Here is an 18,918-nt window from a genome sequence, read left to right on the forward strand (position 1 = left end):
GGGAGCGCGGGATGCGGTGGGGAAACTGAGGCACGCGGCTCCCGCACGGCTCCTGTCCGGTTCTCCCGGGCAGCGCATCCTAACCGGAGCGGAGCTGAGCTGACCGGCTCTCCCCGCACTCCCCGCGGGAAGGGGAAGGTGACCGTCGCTTCAGGCCGGAGCAGGGAAGCCGAGCAGCCTGCCGTGCCTCAGTTTCCCCTGTGCACCGCGGGCAGTGCTGCGCGGGAGTCAGGACACCACAGCGGGGGGAAGGTGGGCTTCAGCTGCTGCCCTTGCCCACCCATCCCAGCCCCGCAGGGACATCCCGAGTGGGTGACACCCCGCATTGGATCCCCAGACCCTCAGGGGACCCCGCGGGCGCTCTGTCCCCTCCGGCTGCCGAGGGGCGGCGGGGAGAGCGACACGGGCAGGAAAATTCCCGGTCCCGTTGCCATGGCTTCCCATCAGGATGCGCTCGCACGGCGGCCAGCCCGAGGGGCCGGGCTGAGGGGGTCCCCGGGGCTCGGAGCGGGGTCCTCCCGGGGCTCGGGGGGCTCCGGGCAGCGCTGGGGACAGAGCGGCGGCGCGGGGGCGGGCGGGGGGGCTCCGGGCAGCGCCAGCCGCTGAACACCGTTCGCAGCCGGTGACGTCTGCTCCGGCATCGCCGAGGGAGGAGAACGGGCTGGCAGAGCGCGGGGCGGGCTCCGGGCAGCTCGGGGGTCCCTGCCCGCCATGCGCCCCCCAGCCCGGCCGGGGGGGCTCCGCTGAGCCCTAGCCATGGCGCCGCGCCGCTGGCCGCTGCTCTGCGGCTTCCCCGCGGTGCTGGTGCACTTCTCCATCCTCGCGGCGGGGCAGCGGCCGCCGGAGAGACCCCCGCGGCCGGCGGGATGGTCGCCGGCCCCCTCATCCTCGTGGGCGCCCACCCCGGAGCCCGCAGCGCCGGCGGACGGCGAGGGCTCGGCGGCAGCGCTGGCCTTCCTGCGCACCGGCGATGTCCAGCGCCTGGCCCGGGCCAACTGCAGCGGGGCCGTGGCGGCGGCGGCTGCCCCCGGTGCCGGACCTCCCCCGGCGGTGCGGACAGCCCTGCGGGCAGCCCCCGAAGCGCTGGCCCACGCCGCCAACTTCCTCAACATGCTCTTCCAGACCAACGACATCCGCGAGGCCAGCGTGGCCGAGGACGTGGAGTGGTACCAGGCGCTGGTGCGCAGCCTGGCCGAGGGCCACCCGTGGGTGCGCAGGGCGGTGCTGGCCCTCGACGCGCACCCGCTGGCCCCCAAGCCGCGGCTGATGCTGCAGGCCACCAAAGGCGACGGGCAGCTCCTGCTGCAGGACGTGTCCGGCGCCGCGCCCAGCCTGGGCAACCTCAGCTGGGACAACGAGTGGTTCAACGCGCTCAAGTCGCAGCGGCTGCCGGCGCTCCGCAAGCGAGTGCTCAGCAACGACCTGCGCAGCCTGGAGACCCCCAAGTGGCAGCGCGGGGACAGCTACGTGGGGGACGCGGGCCACGTGAGGTGGTCGCCGCCGTTCCTGGAGTGTCGCGAGGGTCGCTTTGTGCCCACCTGGGTGGTGACGCTCTCCTCTGCCTTCTACGGGCTCAAGCCGGACCTCAGCCCCGAGTTCAAGTGAGTGGGGATGGCCAGAGGGGTTGGGGGTGTCCCTTGTGGGTGATGGGGGTGTCGCCCACCGCGGGGTGTGACAGTGTCCTGCCCGTGTCCCTCTGTGCCCGGGGCTTTGGGGACATGGCTGACCCCTGTCCGGGGCTCTGGGGACACCCCTGACCCCTGTCCGGGGCTCTGGGGACACCCCTGACCCCTGTCCGGTGCTCTGGGGACACCCCTGACCTCTGTCTGGGGCTCTGGGGACATCGCTGACCCCTGTCCGGGGATCTGGGGACACCCCTGACCTCTGTCCGGGGCTCTGGGGACATCCCTGACCCCTGTCTGGGGCTCTGGGGACATCGCTGACCCCTGTCCGGGGATCTGGGGACACCCCTGACCTCTGTCCGGGGCTCTGGGGACACCCCTGACTCCTGTCCGGGGCTCTGGGGACACCCTTGACTCCTGTCCGGGGCTCTGAGGACACCCCTGACCCCTGTCTGGGGCTCTGGGGACACGGCTGACCCCTGTCCGGGGCTCTGGGGGACACCCCTGACCCCTGTCCGGGGCTCTGGGGACACGGCTGACTCCTGTCCGGGGCTCTGGGGACACCCCTGACCCCTGTCATCGCCCCACGCCCACCGCGGCTGCCCCAGAGGCACCGCTGGGGTTCGGCCATGCTGGATGGGTGACGCGGGATGGACACGGGGACACCCCACGCCACCCCCCGGGCTGACCCCGACCCTGGGCGCAGAGGGGTCGTGCGGGTGGACGTGGAGCTGCGGGACGTGGCCATCGACCAGTGCTCCAGCGGGCCGGGCTGGTTCTCGGACACGCATCGCTGTGACCTCAACAGCACCCAGGTACCGGAATCGTCACCCAAATCACCCCCGGAATCCTCACCCAAATCACCCCCGGAATCCTCACCCAAATCACCCCCGGAATCCTCACCCAAACCACCCCAGACCCAAATCACCCCGGGCCCAAATCACCCCGGAATCCTCACCCAAATCACCCCTGACTCCTCACCCAAATCACCCCCGGACCCTGCACCCAAATCACCCGTTCGGCACCCAAATCACCCCTGACTCCTCACCCAAATCACCCCAGACTCCGCACCCAAATCACCCCCGGACCCTGCACCCAAATCACCCCAGACTCCGCACCCAAATCACCCCTGGAGCCTGCACCCAAATCACCCCTGGAGCCTGCACCCAAATCACCCCGCACCCGAATCACCCCTTCAGCACCCAAATCACCCCGGAATCCTCACCCAAATCACCCCCGGAGCCAAATCACCCCGGGACTCCGCACCCAAATCACCCCGGACTCCGCACCCAAATCACCCGTTCAGCACCCAAATCACCCGTTCAGCACTCAAATCACCCCTGACCCCGCACCCAAATCCCCCCGGACCCCCGGAGGGCTGGGAGACCCCAGACCCAGCCACCCCCGGAGCCCCACCGGGCTGCCCGCGCCCCTCATCCCTCCCTCCGGCCAGAGCTTTATCCTCTCTCGCTGCCGATCCATCTGCTCCGCTCAGCTGCTCTCGCCCCGCGCCGAGAGGTTTATTGTGCAAATCTTCCCTCCCCACCGCCAGTGTCACCCTGCTGTTCCCTGCCCGGGCACCGCGGGGACCGAGGGACGGGGGCTGGGGGTGACAGTGACATCGGGGGGGTGACAGTGACATCGGGGGGGTGCCTCCAGCCGTGCCCACCCAGCGCTGCCCGAGCGGTTCGGGGTTTGGCACAACCAGGGCGAACCCCGCTGTCCCCCCGAGCTGTCACCCGAATTGTCCCCAAGCGGGAAAGGCGCCGCCAGCTCCTGTTTCCTCCCGGCCATGCCTTGCAGAGGGCCTGGCCGAGCTGCTGGCATGGCTCCGGGCATGGCTCCAGGGGACAACAATGCCCGGCGGAGCGGCCAGCGCTGCCCGCTCGGGGCGGGGTGATGCCGCGGCGGGGATTAGGGAGCAGCGGCCGGCCCCGGGCTGCCGTCACGGCTGGGCAGGATTAGGGCGCTCGGCTGCATTAGGTGTCCATTTAGGTTTTAGGGAGGGATTTGGGGCCAAGCTTGGGCTTTTAATTCTGAAATGTTTAACCAATGTTTAACCTGGCGGCTGTGGGGGAGGATGGATGGTGAGGGGTCAGGTGGTCGGGAGGGGACAGGGGGACACAGCGGGGACACAGGGGGACAGCGGGGGTCGTGTCTCAGGCTGTCTCCTTCAGTGTGTCCCCCAGGAGAGCCGCGGCTTCGTGCTCGGGAGGTACCTGTGCAGGTGCAAGCCGGGTTTTTACCGGGCCGGCGGAGCGGCCAGCGGTGCCTGGGCAGGTGGGTGCCATGCCCGGCCTGGGGTCACTGCTGTCCCCGTGGAAACAGCGGTGGGGACAGGGCTGGGCGGCTTTGGGGACACAGAACTCGTGCCCTGGTGTGGGAGGTGCCACCAAGCCTTGGGATGTGGGGAATCTCACCTGGGTGAGGTGATCCCACCTGGGTGTGGGGATCCCACCTGGATAAGGTGATCCCACCTGGAATGTGGGGATCCCACCTGGATGTGGAGATCCCACCTGGGTTGTCATGATCCCACCTGGATGTCACCTGGGATGCTGTGATCCCACCTGGGATGTGGTGATCCCACCTGAATGAGGTGATTCCACCTGAATGTGGGGATCCCACCTCGGTGTGCTGATCCCACCTGGGCGTGGTGATCCCACCTGGGATATGGTGATCCCACCTGGGTTGTCGTGATTCCACCTGGATGGGGACATCCCACCTGGGATGCACTGACCCCACCTGGCTGCAGTGACCCCACCAGCCACCCCTCTGTCCCCAGGGCCACCAGGCACAGACGGGATGTCCCGCCTGGGCTGCCGGCCGTGCCGCCCGGGCTGTCCCACCTGCGAGGACGACACGCCGTGCCTGATCCAGGAGGACCCGGTGCTGCGGGCAGCCGTGCTGTCCTGCCAGGCCTGCTGCATGCTGGCCATCTTCCTCAGCATGCTGGTCTCCTACCACTTCCGCCGCAGCAAGGCAAGCTGTCCCCCTGTCCCCTTGTCCCCGTGTCCCCTGCTGTCACCCTGCCCCGCAGGGCTCCATCCCACCCTCACCCCGCTGTCCCCACAGAGGATCCGGACTTCAGGGATCATCCTGCTGGAGACCATCCTCTTCGGCTCCCTCCTCCTCTACTTCCCCGTGAGTGTCCAGCTGGCCGCAGGGCCGGGAAGCTCCAGGATGCGATCCCAGGATGGAGCTGCCCCAATTAGGGCACGGCTCCAGCTAATTGTTAATTTGGCTGGCGCGGCCCCTGGGGGCTGCGGTATAAACCTTCTCGGAAAACCAAATCCCTTTTCTGCCGCTGGCTGCGGGAGTTAATCCCTGCCCAAATCCCAAATCCCCGCCCGCACGGGCTGCCCGGGGGACTGTGGGGTCAGCGGGGAGGGTGGCGTGGGGCTGGCCTGGAAAGCAGGTGGATCCCGAGGTTCTGGAGGGTGGGATTCAACCCTGATCCCGAGGTTCTGGAGGGTGGGATTCAATCCTGATCCCGAGGTTCTGGAGGGTGGGATTCAATCCTGATCCCGAGGTTCTGGAGGGTGGGATTCAATCCTGATCCCGAGGATGAGGATGACGGATTCAGCCCCTGATCCCGAGGATGAGGAGGGTGGATCCAATCTCTGATTCCGAGGTTCTGGAGGGTGGATCCAGTCCTGATCCCGAGGATGAGGAGGGTGGATTCAACCCCTGATCCAAAGTTCTGGAGGATCCAATCCTGATCCCGAGGTTCTGGTGTTTGTATCCAGCCCCTGATCCCGAGGTTCTGGAGGGTGGGATTCAACCCCTGATCTCGAGGCCAAGGATGATGGATTCAACCCCTGATCCCGAGGTTCTGGAGGGTGGATCCACCCGTGATCCTGAGGCTGTCACAGGGTGGATCCAGCCCTGATCCCGAGATTCTGGAGGTTGGATCCAGTCCTGATCCCGAGGCTGCCACAGGGTGGATGTAGCCCCTGATCCTGAGGATGAGGAGGGTGGATCCAACCCCTAATCCCGAGGTTCTGGCAGGTGGATCCAGCCCCTGATCTGACACCCTGCCAGGTCAATCCAGCCCCAATTCCTCTCTCTGCCGCTCCAGGTGTTCATCCTGTACTTCAAGCCCAGCATTTTCCGCTGCATCGTCCTGCGCTGGGTTCGCATGCTGGGCTTCGCCATCGTCTATGGCACCATCACCCTCAAGCTCTACAGGTGGCTGGGGAGGGGGCTGGGGGGCAGGACCCCCGCCCTGGGGGGTTTGGGGGTCGGCCTGGGGGGTCGGGACCCCCACACTGGGTTGGGCTGGGGTCTCAGTGGGATTGGCAAGGGTTTCAGTGGGACAAGCTGGGGGTTTGGGTTCCCTGCACTGGGATGGACAGGGGTCTGGGTGGGCTGGGCTGGGGTCTCATTGCATGGCCGGGGGTCTCACCCCTTCATCCACAGGGTGCTGAAGCTGTTCCTGTCTCAGTTCACTGGTGGGGGTCTCAGTACATGGCCGGGGGTCTCAATTCATGGCTGGGGTGTCACCCTCCCACCCCACAGTGTCTCAGTTCACGGGTGGGGGTCTCAGTACATGGCCGGGGGTCTCAATTCATGGCCGGGGGTCTCACCCTCCCGCCCTCAGGGTGCTGAAGCTGTTCCTGTCTCAGTTGATGGGCAGGGGTCTCAGTTCACGGCCGGGGGTCTCAGTTTACAGGCAGGGGTCTCACACCCTACACCGCAGGGTGCTGAAGCTCTTCCTGTCTCAGTGGGCTGGGCTGGGGTCTCAGTGGGCTGGGGTCTCTCTCCCGCAGGGTGCTGAAGCTGTTCCTGTCTCGGTGGGCTGGGTGGGGGTCTCAGTTCACAGCCGGGGGTCTCAGTGGGCTGGGTGGGGGTCTCAGTTCACAACCAGGGTCTCTCTCCCGCAGGGTGCTGAAGCTGTTCCTGTCTCGGTGGGCTGGGGTCTCAGTTCACAGCCGGGGGTCTCAGTGGGCCAGGGTCTCAGTTCATGGGTTGGGGTCTCTCTCTCTCACCCCACAGGGTGCTGAAGCTGTTCCTGTCTCGGTTCCCGGGCAGGGGTCTCAGTTCATAGCCGGGGGTCTCAGTGGGCTGGGGTCTCACTAGGATGGGCTGGGGTCTCTCTCCCGCAGGGTGCTGAAGGTGTTCCTGTCTCGGTGGGCTGGGCAGGGGTCTCAGTTCACAGCCGGGGGTCTCAGTTCCCAGGCAGGGGTCTCAGTTCACAGCCGGGGGTCTCTCAGTGGACCGGGGTCTCTCCTGCAGGGTGCTGAAGCTGTTCCTGTCTCGGTTCCCGGGCTGGGGTCTCAGTTCACAGCAGGGTCTCTCTCTCTCTCCCTCACAGGGTGCTGAAGCTGTTCCTGTCGCTCTCGGCGCCCCGCTCTCCCGCAGTGTCGAGCAGGGGGTGGTTTTGGTGGGCTGGGTGGGGGTCTCAGTTCCTGGGCAAGGGTCTCAGTTCACAGCCGGGGGTCTCTCAGTGGGCCGGGGTCTCTCCTACAGGGTGCTGAAGCTGTTCCTGTCGCGCTCGGCGCCCCGCTCTGCCCCGGTGTCCAGCCCGCGGGTGCTGCGCCTGCTGGCGCCCGTGCTGCTGCTGGTGCTGTGGTTCCTGGCCGCCTGGACCATCGGCATGCTGCAGAACTCCCGCCGGAACATCCCGCTGGTCATCGGCGCCCAAACCGCCCGCGGCCAGCGCTTCAGCATCTGCGGCCACGACTGCTGGGACTACATGATGGTCATCGGTGAGGGGCTCTGCACGTGGCCTGGGGGTCATCGCGGCCTGAGGAGGCCAGCCCAGCAATGGGGGGTTTTGTTCCCTTGAATGTGCAGTCCTCGTGGAGGCTGTGGGTCCTTATCCCATAAATGTGAGGTTTTTGTTCCTCTGAATGTGGAATCCTCAGGGAGGCTTTGGGTCCTCGTCCCATAAATGTGGGGTTTTCATTCCCCTGAATGTGCAATCCTCAGAGAGGCTTTGGGTCCTCATCCCGTAAATGTGGGGTTTTTGTTCCCCTGAATGTGCAATCCTCATGGAGACTGCAAGGATCTGGGGGTCCTCATCCCATAAATGTGGGGTTTTTGTTCCCTTGAATGTGCAGCCCTCGTGGGGGCTGGGGGTCCTCATCCCATAAATGTGAGGGTTTTGTTCCCTCGTCTGTTTAATCCTCATGGAGACTGCAAGGATCTGGAGGTCATCATGGCCTAAGGACCACATCCCATAAATGTGGGGTTTTTGTTCCCTTGAATGTGCAATCCTCCTGGAGACTGTGGGTCCTCATCCCATAAATGTGGGGATTTCATTCCCTTGTCTGTTTAATCCTCCTGGGAGTCCCCACAGGCCTGGGACCACATCCCACAAATGTGGGGTTTTCGTTCCCTTGTCTGTTTAATCCTCCTGGAAGCAGCAAGGACCCAGTAGTCCTCACCCCATAAATGTGGGACTTTTATTTCCTTGTTTGTTTAATCCTCCTGGAAGCTGCAAGGACCTGGGAGACCCCAGAGCCCCAGAACCCCATCCCATAAATGTGGGGTTTTTGTTCCCTTGTCCCTTTAATCTACCCAAAGTCTGTGAGGACCTGAGTGTTCCCACAGCCCATCCCATAAATGTGCCATGTGGGGTTTTCACTCCCTTGTCCCTTTAATCCTCCTGGAAGCTGCAAAGACCTAGTGGTCCCCATCCCATAAATGGGGTTTTCATTCCCTAGTGAAGCTGCAATAATCTGAGTGTTCCCACAGCCCCAGCACCTCATCCCATAAACGTGCCATATGGGATTTTCCCTCCCCTGTCCCTCGGGGTGCCCCAGCTCACTTTTGACCATCCCAAACTCAACCCCCTGGCCCAGCAGTTGGTATTTTGGGAAACCTGTGCCGTGGGACACCCCAAACCCCACCCAGCACTTGGGGTGAAGGTGTAGAGCACCAGCCTAGCCCCCCAAAACCGCGGGTTGTGGGGTCTCAGGGTGACACCCCGCTGTCCCCACAGCCGAGATGCTGTTCTTGCTGTGGGTTCTCAGGGTGACACCCCGCTGTGGGGTCTCAGGGTGACACCCTACTGTGGGGTCTCAGGGTGACACTCCGCTGTCCCCACAGCTGAGATGCTGTTCCTGCTGTGGGGTCTCAGGGTGTCACCGTGCTGTCCCCACAGCCGAAATGCCATTCCTGCTGTGGGTTCTCAGGGTGACACCCCGCTGTGGGGTCTCAGGGTGACACCCCACTGTCCCCACAGCCGAGATGCTGTTCCTGCTGTGGGTTCTGTTGTTCCTGCTGTGGGTTCTCAGGGTGACACCCCGCTGGGTTCTCAGGGTGACACCCCGCTGTGGGGTCTCAGGGTGACACCCCACTGTCCCCACAGCTGAGATGCTGTTCCTGCTGTGGGTTCTCCGGGTGTCACCCCGCTGTGGGGTCTCTGGGTGACACCGTGCTGTGGGTTCTCAGGGTGACACCCTGCTGTGGGTTCTCAGGGTGACACCCCGCTGTGGGTTCTCAGGGTGACACCCTGCTGTCCCCACAGCTGAGATGCTGTTCCTGCTCTGGGTTCTCAGGGTGTCACCCTGCTGTGGGTTCTCCGGGTGACACCCTGCTGTCCCCAGACCGAGATGCTGTTCCTGCTGTGAATTCTCAGGGTGACACCCTGCTGTGGGGTCTCTGGGTGACACCCTGCTGTGGGTTCTCAGGGTGACATCCTGCTGTGGGGTCTCAGGGTGACACCCCGCTGTCCCCACAGCCGAGATGCTGTTCCTGCTCTGGGGCAGTTTCCTGTGCTTCGCCACCCGCTCCGTGCCCTCGGCGTTCCACGAGCCACGCTACATGGGCATCGCCCTGCACAACGAGCTCCTGGTGTCCTCAGCCTTCCACCTGGTCAGGTAGGGCTGGGAAAGGGGATGGACACCCTGGAGGGGATGGGGAAACGTCCTGGAGTGGGGTTGGGGTGTTCTGGATACCCTAAAGGGAATGGGGTTTGAGTGTTAGGAACCCCAAGGGAAATGGGGTTTGAGTGTTAGGAACCCCAAAGGAAATGGGGTTTGAGTGTTAGGAACCCCAAAGGAAATGGGGTTTGGGTGTTAGGAACACCAAAGGAAAAGAGATTTGGGTGTTCTGGATCTCCAAAGGAAAAGGGGTTTGAGTGTTAGGAACCCCAAGGGAAATGGGGTTTGAGTGTTTGGGATACCCAAAGGAAATGGGGTTTGGTGCTCAGGAACTGTCCTGAGGTGGGAAGGGTTTGGATGTTCTGGATCTCCAAAAAAAAAGGGATTTGGGTGCTCTGGACCCCAAAGGAAATGGGGTTTGGGTGCTCAGGAACTGTCCTGAAGTTGGAAGGGTTTGGGTGTTCTGGATACCAAAGGAAATGGGGTTTGGGTGTTCAGGACGCCAAAGGAAAAGAGATTTGGGTGTTCTGGATCCCCAAAGGAAATGGGGTTTGGGTGTTAGGAACCCAAAGGAAATGGGGTTTGGGTGCTCAGGAACTGTCCTGAGGTGGGAAGGGTTTGGGTCTTGTAGACCCCAAGGAAAAGGGGTTTGGGTGTTCTGGATATCAAAAAAATGGGGTTTGGGTGCTCAGGAACCATCCCGAAGTGGGAAGGGTTTGGGTCTTGTAGACCCCAAAGGAAAAGGGGTTTGGCTGTTAGGAACCCCAAAGGAAAAGGGGTTTAGGTGCTCAGGAACCATCCCAAAGTTGGAAGGGTTTGGGTGCTCAGGACCCCAAAGGAAATGGGGTTTGGGTGCTCAGGAACTCTCCCAAGGTGGGAAGGGTTTGGGTCTTATAGACCCCAAAATAAAAGGGATTTGGGTGCTCAGGAACTGTCCCGAGGTAGGAAGGGTGGTCTGGACCCCAACAGAAAAAGGGTTTGGGTGTTATGAATCCCAAAATCAAATGGGTTTGGGTGCTCAGGAGCCATCCCGAGGTGGGAAGGGTTTGGGTGCTCTGGACCCCAAAGGAAATGGGGTTTGGACGCTCAGGAACCATCCCGAGATGGGAAGGGGAGAGACTGTGGTGTCTCTAGGTGGGGAGGGGGCTGCAGTGTGACCCCAGCGCTGCCCTCCCTGTCCCCTGCAGGTTCCTGATTGTCCCCTCGCTGCACCCCGACTGGACTCTGCTGCTCTTCTTTGCTCACACCCACGGCACCATCACCATGACCCTGGCGCTGCTCTTCATCCCCAAGGTGAGGAGTCTGGGGGAAAAAACACAGCTGGGGAGGGCTGGAGAATTCCTGAGGGAGCTGGGAATGGAGCTGGGAAGGGCTGGAGAACTGGGAGTGGAGCTGGGAAGAGATGGAGAATTCCTGAGGGAGATGGGAAAGGCTGGAGAATTCCTGAGGGAGCTGGGAAGGGCTGGAGAGCTGGGAATGGAGCTGGGAAGGGATGGAGGACTCCTGAGGGAGCTGGGAAGAAGATGGAGAACTGGGAATGGAACTGGGGAAGGGCTGGAGAGCTGGGAATGGAGCTGGGAAGGGTTTGGAGAACTGGAAATGGAACTGGGAAATGGAGCTGGGGAAGGATGGACAGCTGGGAATGGAGCTGGGGAAGGGATGGAGAGCTGGAAATGGAGCTGGGGAAGGGATGGAGAGCTGGGAATGGAGCTGGGAAGGACTGGAGAACTGGGAACGGAGCTGGGGAAGGATGGAGAGCTGGGAATGGAGCTGGGGAAGGGCTGGAGAATTCCTGAGGCAGATGGGGAAGGTAATGGAGCACCAGGAGAGGCTGAGGGAGCTGGAGAAGGAGATGGAGAACTCCTGAGGGAATTTGGAAGTGCTGGAGAACTCCCGTGACCTCGGAGAGCTTTCCCAACCTCACCAATCCCACCATTCCTCACCTCCATCACTCCCCCCGGGACTCGGGGCGCTGCCACACCCCCGCGGGTCACTTGTCCCCTGTCCCCGCGCAGTTCCTGCACTCGGGCTCGCCGCTGCGGGAGGAGATCACGGCCGAGGTGTACGAGGACGAGCTGGACATGCGGCGCTCGGGCTCCTGCCTCAACAGCAGCATCGCGTCCGCCTGGAGCGAGCGCAGTCTCGACCCCGATGACATTCGGGTGGGTGGCACACTCAGGACCTTCTTTTGACGCTAGCCGCGCAGAGTAAGAGGTGCCTGTCGCAATCTTTTCCTGGCGCAAAGCAGAGGGAGGGGACGAGGGGGAGCAGGGTGGGAGGACCCGAGCGGCGCGGGGGGTTTGGGGACAAGGGGACACGGCGGGGCTGGCGGGGCGCTCCGGCCGCAGCTCCCCGCTGTAGGGTTTCTCCTTTCCCTTCTCTCTGCCGCGTCCTCCCCTCCCGCGGCGCAGGAGGAGCTGAAGAAGCTCTACCGGCAGCTGGAGGCGCACAAGACGTGGCGGATGGCGACCGACAACCCTCACCTGCCCAGGAAGCGCAGCTCCCGCCGCAGCCTCGTCCGCTCCATCCTCCGCCGCGGCGGGGCTGAACTGGCCGAGCCGTTGTCCCGCCGGAGCAGCGCCGGGGACCGCGCGGGGACATTGTCCCGCCGGAGCAGCGCCGGGGACAGAGCGGGGACATTGTCCCGCCGGAGCAGCGCCGGGGACAGAGCGGGGACATTGTCCCGCCGGAGCAGCGCCGGGGACAGAGCGGGGACATTGTCCCGCCGCAGCTCGTCGGCCAAGCGGCTGGGGGATGGCATCCCGAGGGTGCGGGATGACAGCTCCCGGCGCCGCTCCTCCGCCCCGCGCAAATCCCGCAGCTCCGAGGGACACCCGAGGGACTCCCGGCCAGGGTCGCGCAGCCCCAGCCCGCCCGAGGAGCCTCGGGAGGTGGCGGAGGTGACAGAGGTGACAGAGGTGACAGAGGTGACGGAGGTGGAGCCGTCGGACAGCGACTCGCTGGACGCGGCCCCGCTGGTGTGCAGATCGGCCAGCGCCCAGAACCTGGCGGGGTCCTGGCGGAGACCCCCCGGCCGCGCCCCACCCTTGCAGAAGTCGCACAGCGTTGTCACCGGGGCGAGGGAAGTGGCGCTGCTGGCCGCCCGCACTGCCGCCCGGGACGGCTGGCACGGCAGTCGCCACCTCTCGGCGCCGGGGCTCCCCGAGGGGACAGCGACAGCCCCGAGCGCCGGCCGGGGGGACTCTCCGGGGGACACGGTCCCGCCGGGTGAGGCTAAGGGACACAAACATGTCACCTACGCGCCCATCAAGAGCGTCAGCGTTGACAGCGCCCACCCGGCCAGGAGGGTCCGGGTGACCGTGAGGAAAACTCCTCCTCCTCCTCCTGTGCGCTACCAGAGCCTGCAGCGCTCGGGGACACGCGGGGACAGCACCGAGCCACCCCCGGAGCCACCCCCGGAGCTCCCGGCACAGGAGGAGGGGACAGCAGGGGACACCGCGAGCCGCGCGTCCCCCCCGGGGAAGGCCAGGCGGCTGACCCCGAGCGCCAGCTCGGCTCACGTCTGTCCCTGGGAGTTGATCCAGGACGAGATCCTGAGCAGGAAACAAAAAGCCGCCGAGGCGGCAGCAGACTCAGGGACCCCCGGCGACACCGCGGCCACCACCCCCGGCCCCAAAGCGCCACCCCAAAAGTCATTCCGGAGCCTGGGGCTCGCCATCAAAGCCCTGAACCGCTCCAGGGGGAAGAGCATCCTGAAGGGCAGGAGGGAGAGCGAGGGCAGCCTCAGGAAGAGGGGCAGCGGCAGGAGGGAGAAGCCCAGCCCGGCTGGGGAGTCCCTCGGGGGGCTCAGCGCGGAGCCCACCGCCAGGAGCCCCCAGAGCAGCGGGAAGAGCCCCGAGAGCCCCGCGCTGCAGCAGAACAACAATGCCGCCATGCCCGGGGAGGCTGCGGGCTGGGGGGTCAGCGGGACAGAGGGACAGCGGGACAGCCTGGCCGAGGGGACACTCCATGGGGACAAAGCAGCAGAGGAACCAAGCGCGGGCTGGGGGGACAGCGGGACAGAGGGACAGCGGGACAGCCTGGCCGAAGGGACAGGCGAAGGGGACAAAGTGGCAGAAGAGCCCAGCGCGGGCTGGGGAGACAGAGGGACAGGACAGCGGGACAGCCTGGCCGAGGGGACACTCCATGGGGACAAAGCGGCGGAAGAGCCCAGCGCGGGCTGGGGAGACAGAGGGACAGGACAGGGGGACAGCCTGGCCGAGGGGACACTCCATGGGGACAAAGCGGCGGAAGAGCCCAGCGCTGCCCGGCAGGACGCGGATGCTGATGGAGGTCTGAAGCCACCCAGCGAGGGCCACCAAGGATGTCGCCCCGAGAGCCCGGAGGTGGCGCGGGCACAGCCCCGGGAAGGCGACGAAGCTCCTGCGGTGGATGTGGGGAACGACATTCCCGACCAAGGGACACCGGGCAGGCTCGAGGCGACCAGGAGGTCACCCCAGCCCCGGGACCACCGTGAGGAGGAGAAGCGCCCACCGAGCAGCGTGCGGGGAGCGCCGGGGGACAAGGTTTGGCCGCCCGGGGACAAGGTTTGCCCGCCCGGATGGCTCGGAATGCCCGCAGGAAGGGCAGCCCTGCTGCGCCAGGAGGCGATCGCCCCCCGGGAGGACGGGGGGATCCCGGACAGCTCGGACACTGCGCCGGGGAGGAGCTGGAGCGAGGAGGGAGCGCAGCGACAGCTCCGTGCTGCGGGAGGTTCCGGCTCTGAACCAGAAATCATCCCTGGGGAGCAGCCGGAGGGCTCAGCCTCGGGGACAAGCGGCCAGGAGGGACATCCCCAGCGCTCTCCGGGCGGGGAAAAACCATCAGAGCTGCACGAAGTGTCTCCGGAGCGAGCGGAGGGCAGCAGGGCTGAGGTGTGCCCGTGGGAGAGCCGCGAGCAGGGCAGGAGTGTCCCAGCAGAAATCTGTCCCTGGGACACCGAGGGGACACCGGAAGGGACACCGGAGCGGCAGGGATTCCCCAAAACACGAGAAGGCGTGGAGCTGGCAGGAAAATCCCCAGCTGTGCCCAAATCTTCATCCCGGCAGGTTGGAACAGCAGAGAGCAAAAAGGCAAATGTCTGTCCCTGGGAAGTGCAGGAGGAGCCGCGCCCAAAATCAGAGATCTGCCCGTGGGAGGAGGCTGCAGCTCCCCCGGGGAAGGAGAGATGGAGTCAGGACACGCGAGGAACTTCCAAAGGGGGAGAAAAAGCGGGATTTAGAGCTCTGGAAAAAGGAGAGCAGCCCCTGGGCAAACCCCAAACTGGGAGCTCAGCACTGCCCAAAGCTCCTTCGGGGAAATCCCAGAGCTCAGAGAAGGCAGAGATCTGTCCTTGGGAGTCTCAGGATGTCAAATCCACTGCCAAAGCTGAAATCTGTCCCTGGGAAGTGGCTGAGCCTCAGCCGGACAAAGGCACAGCCACAGGAAAGGAGAGAATCCCAGGAAAAGAAGTGACAAAACCTCTGGAGAAGAGCAGCAAGGATCGGGAATCCATCTGTCCTTGGGAGAGCCTGGACACTGAGCAGCTCTCCCTGAAAACTCCACCAGGGAAGGATCCATCCAAGAAAGCCGACAGCACGGAGAGCAGGAAATCTGAAATCTGCCCCTGGGAAGTGGCTGAGCCTCCCTCCCAGCAGCCCAAGGCAAAGCAAGTCCTTCCTGGGAGCTCCAAGGGGGACAAACCTCTCACTCGCCAGGCAGCTCTGGCCAGCCCAGAGAGATCCCTGGACAAGGGGAGCAGCAGAGATCGAGAGTCCATCTGTCCTTGGGAGAGCCTGGACACACAGCAGTCCCCAGGAAAATCCCAAACTGGGAGCTCAGCACTGCCCAAAGCTCCTTCAGGGAAATCCCAGAGCAGTGAGAAGGCAGAGATTTGTCCTTGGGAGGCTCAGGAGTCCAAATCCAGTGATAAATCTGAAATCTGTCCCTGGGAAGTGGCTGAGCCTCAGCCGGAGAAAGGAAGAGTCCCAGGGAAGAAGAAAATCCCAGAAAAGGAAGTCTCCAAAGCTCTGGACAAGGGGAGCAAGGATCGAGAGTCCATCTGTCCTTGGGAGAGCCTGGACACACAGCAGTCCCCAGGAAAACCCCAAACTGGGAGCTCAGCACTGCCCAAAGCTCCTTCGGGGAAATCCCAGAGCTCGGAGAAGGATGAGATTTGTCCCTGGGAGTCTCAGGAGCCCAAATTCAATGATAAATCTGAAATCTGCCCCTGGGAAGTGGCTGAGCCTCAGCTGGAGAAAGGCACAGCCACAGGAAAGGAGAGAATCCCAGGAAAAGAAGTGACAAAACCTCTGGATAAAGGAAGCAAAGACAGAGAGTCCATCTGTCCCTGGGAGAGCCTGGACACTGAGCAGCCCCCGGGAAAACCCCAAACTGGGAGCTCAGCACTGCCCAAAGCTCCTTCAGGAAAATCCCAGAGCTCAGAGAAGGCAGAGATCTGTCCTTGGGAGTCTCAGGATGTCAAATCCACTGCCAAAGCTGAGATCTGTCCCTGGGAAGTGGCTGAGCCTCAGCTGGAGAAAGGAAGAGTCCCAGAAAAAGAGAAACTCACAAGAAAAGAAGTCTCCAAGGCTCTGGAGAAGAGTAGCAAAGGTCGAGAGTCCATCTGTCCTTGGGAGAGCCTGGACACTGAGCAATCCCCAGCCAAACCCCAAACTGGGAGCTCAGCACTGCCCAAAGCTCCTTCAGGGAAATCCCAGAGCTCGGAGAAGGCTGAGATTTGTCCCTGGGAGGCTCAGGAGTCCAAATCCAGTGATAAATCTGAAATCTGTCCCTGGGAAGTGGCTGAACCTCAGCTGGAGAAAGGAACAGCCCCAGGGAAACTCCCACAAAAAGCCTCCAAAGCTCTGGAGAAGAGCAGCAAGGATCGGGAATCCATCTGTCCCTGGGAGAGCCTGGACACTGAGCAGCTCTCCCTGAAAACTCCACCAGGGAAGGATCCATCCAAGAAAGCCGACAGCACGGAGAGCAGGAAATCTGAAATCTGCCCCTGGGAAGTGGCTGAGCCTCCCTCCCAGCAGCCCAAGGCAAAGCAAGTCCCTCCTGGGAGCTCCAAGGGGGACAAACCTCTCACTCGCCAGGCAGCTCTGGCCAGCCCAGAGAGATCCCTGGAAAAAAGCAGCAAAGATCGAGAGTCCATCTGTCCCTGGGAGAGCCTGGACACACAGCAGCCCCCGGGAAAACCCCAAAGTGGGAGCTCAGCACTGCCCAAAGCTCCTTCAGGGAAATCCCAGAGCTCGGAGAAGGCAGAGATTTGTCCCTGGGAGGCTCAAGATGTCAAATCCACTGACAAAGGTGAAATCTGTCCCTGGGAAGTGGCTGAGCCTCAGCCGGACAAAGGAACAGCCCCAGGGAAGGACAAAATCCCACCAAAAGAAGAAATAAAACCTCTGGATAAAGGAAGCAAAGATCGAGAGTCCATCTGTCCTTGGGAGAGCCTGGACACTGAGCAGCCTCCAGCCAAACCCCAAACTGGGAGCTCAGCACTGCCCAAAGCTCCTTCAGGGAAATCCCAGAGCTCGGAGAAGGATGAGATCTGTCCTTGGGAGGATCAGGAGCCCAAATCCAGGGATAAGGCAGAAATCTGTCCCTGGGAAGTGGCTGAGCCTCAGCTGGAGAAGGGAACACTTCTAGGAAAGGAGAGAATCCCAGGAAAAGAAGTGACAAAACCCCTGGATAAAGGAAGCAAAGGTCGAGAGTCCATCTGTCCTTGGGAGAGCCTGGATACTGAGCAGCCTCCAGCCAAACCCCAAACTGGGAGCTCAGCACTGCCCAAAGCTCCTTCAGGGAAATCCCAGAGCAGTGAGAAGTCAGAGATCTGTCCTTGGGAGGCTCAGGAGTCCAAATCCACTGCCAAAGCTGAAATCTGCCCCTGGGAAGTGGCTGAGCCTCAGCTAGAGAAGGGAACACTTCCAGGGAAGGAGAAAATCCCACAAAAAGAAGTGACAAAACCTCTGGAGAAGAGCAGCAAGGATCGGGAATCCATCTGTCCCTGGGAGAGCCTGGACACTGAGCAGCTCCCCCTGGAAACTCCACCAGGGAAGGATCCATCCAAGAAATCTGAGAGCACGGAGAGCAGGAAATCTGAAATCTGCCCCTGGGAAGCCACAGAGCCCTCTGGGTCAGAGCAGCAAAGCTCCCAGGCGGGTTTGCAGCCACAGGGATCCCCCAGAGCTTCCCCTGCAGGGATGGCAGAGCCTGGAGCTGGCACTGGAACAGCCCAGCTGGAAAAATCCAAGGGCAGATCACAAGCTGAGCACAAACCCCTCTGCAGGCTGCTGCCCACTGTCCAGGAGCCAGCCATGGGCAGCAGGGCCAGCCCAGGCCGTGGCCTGGCTGAGGTTTGTCCATGGGAAGCTGGAGAGGATGCTGCAGTGTCTGCCAAAGCCAGCATGGGCACAGGGAGAAGCTCTGAGGTGTGTCCGTGGGAGGAGGAGGAGAGCATGGATGTCACCAGGAGCTGTCCTGGGAGTGACCGGGATGGGGATGGGGAGTGAGTGCCAGCAGCAGTGGGGTCATCCATCATCATCCACCCATCCATGGATCCATTCATCCCTTCATCCATCTGTCCATCCATGGATCCATCCATCCCTGATCCATCCATCATCTGTCCATGGATCCATCCCTGATTTATCCATCCATCCCTCCACCCAGCCATTCATCCATCATCCATCCATGAATCCATTAATCCCTTCCTCCATCTATCCATTCATCCCTGATGCATCCATCCATCCATCCAATCATTCATCCATCCCTCATCCCTCCATCCCTGGATCCATTCATCCCTTCCTCCATCTGTCCATCCATCCATCCATCCATCCTTTCATCCATCATCCCTCCATCCCTTTCTCCATCCATGGATCCATCCCTCCATGATCCATCCCTCCATGATCCATCCCTCCATCCATCCATGGATCCATTCAACCCTTCCTCCATCCATCCATCCATCTATCCATCCATCCCTCCATCACCCATCCATCCCTGATCCATCCATCCCTGATCCATCCATCCATCCATGGATCCATCCCTACATCCATTTCTCCATCATCCATCCATCCATCCCTCATCCATCCATCCAATCATTCATCCATCCCTGATCCCTCCATCCCTCCATCCATGGATCCATTCATCCCTTCCTCCATCTATCCATCCTTCCATCCATCATCCATCCATCCCTGATCCATCCATCCATAGATCCATTCATCCACCATCCCTCCATCTCTCCATCCATGGATCCATTCATCCTTCCATCCCTTTCTCCATCCATGGATCCATCCCTGGATCCATCCATCATCTAACCATGGACTCATCCCTGATTTATCCATCCATCCCTCCACTCAACCATTCATCCATCCATCATCCATCCATGGATCCATTAATCCCTTCCTCCATCCATCCATCCATCCATCCCTGATGCATCTATCCATCCATCCCCCATCCCTCCATCCCCCCATCCAGGGATCCATCCA

General features: G+C 62.5%; 1 protein-coding gene across 1 annotated transcript; it reads left to right on the forward strand.

The window, feature by feature from the left end:
- The first annotated feature begins 658 nt into the window (after window positions 1-658).
- On the forward strand, window positions 659-18,439 carry LOC146420546 (uncharacterized). Its single transcript, XM_085048145.1, has 10 exons — window positions 659-1,601; window positions 2,329-2,437; window positions 3,800-3,902; window positions 4,405-4,763; window positions 5,701-5,810; window positions 7,092-7,330; window positions 9,310-9,448; window positions 10,639-10,744; window positions 11,467-11,613; window positions 11,863-18,439. Exons 1-10 carry the CDS (start codon window positions 757-759, stop codon window positions 17,944-17,946), a joined length of 8,241 nt encoding a protein of 2,746 aa, XP_084904271.1. The 5' UTR covers window positions 659-756; the 3' UTR covers window positions 17,947-18,439.
- The last annotated feature ends 479 nt before the right edge of the window (window positions 18,440-18,918 follow it).

The sequence above is a fragment of the Lichenostomus cassidix genome, unplaced genomic scaffold (genome assembly GCF_008360975.1).
Source record: "Lichenostomus cassidix isolate B80296 unplaced genomic scaffold, HeHo_3.0 HiC_scaffold_664, whole genome shotgun sequence".
Classification (NCBI taxonomy): Eukaryota; Metazoa; Chordata; class Aves; order Passeriformes; family Meliphagidae; genus Lichenostomus; species Lichenostomus cassidix.

Bases quoted from the DNA above. Each gene is read 5' to 3' on its own strand.
- LOC146420546 (XM_085048145.1), top strand. From the start codon at position 757: ATGGCGCCGCGCCGCTGGCCGCTGCTCTGCGGCTTCCCCGCGGTGCTG. The intron at 3,903-4,404 runs GTGGGTGCCATG...CTCTGTCCCCAG, and splicing joins GGCCAGCGGTGCCTGGGCAG to GGCCACCAGGCACAGACGGG. The intron at 9,449-10,638 runs GTAGGGCTGGGA...TGTCCCCTGCAG, and splicing joins TCAGCCTTCCACCTGGTCAG to GTTCCTGATTGTCCCCTCGC.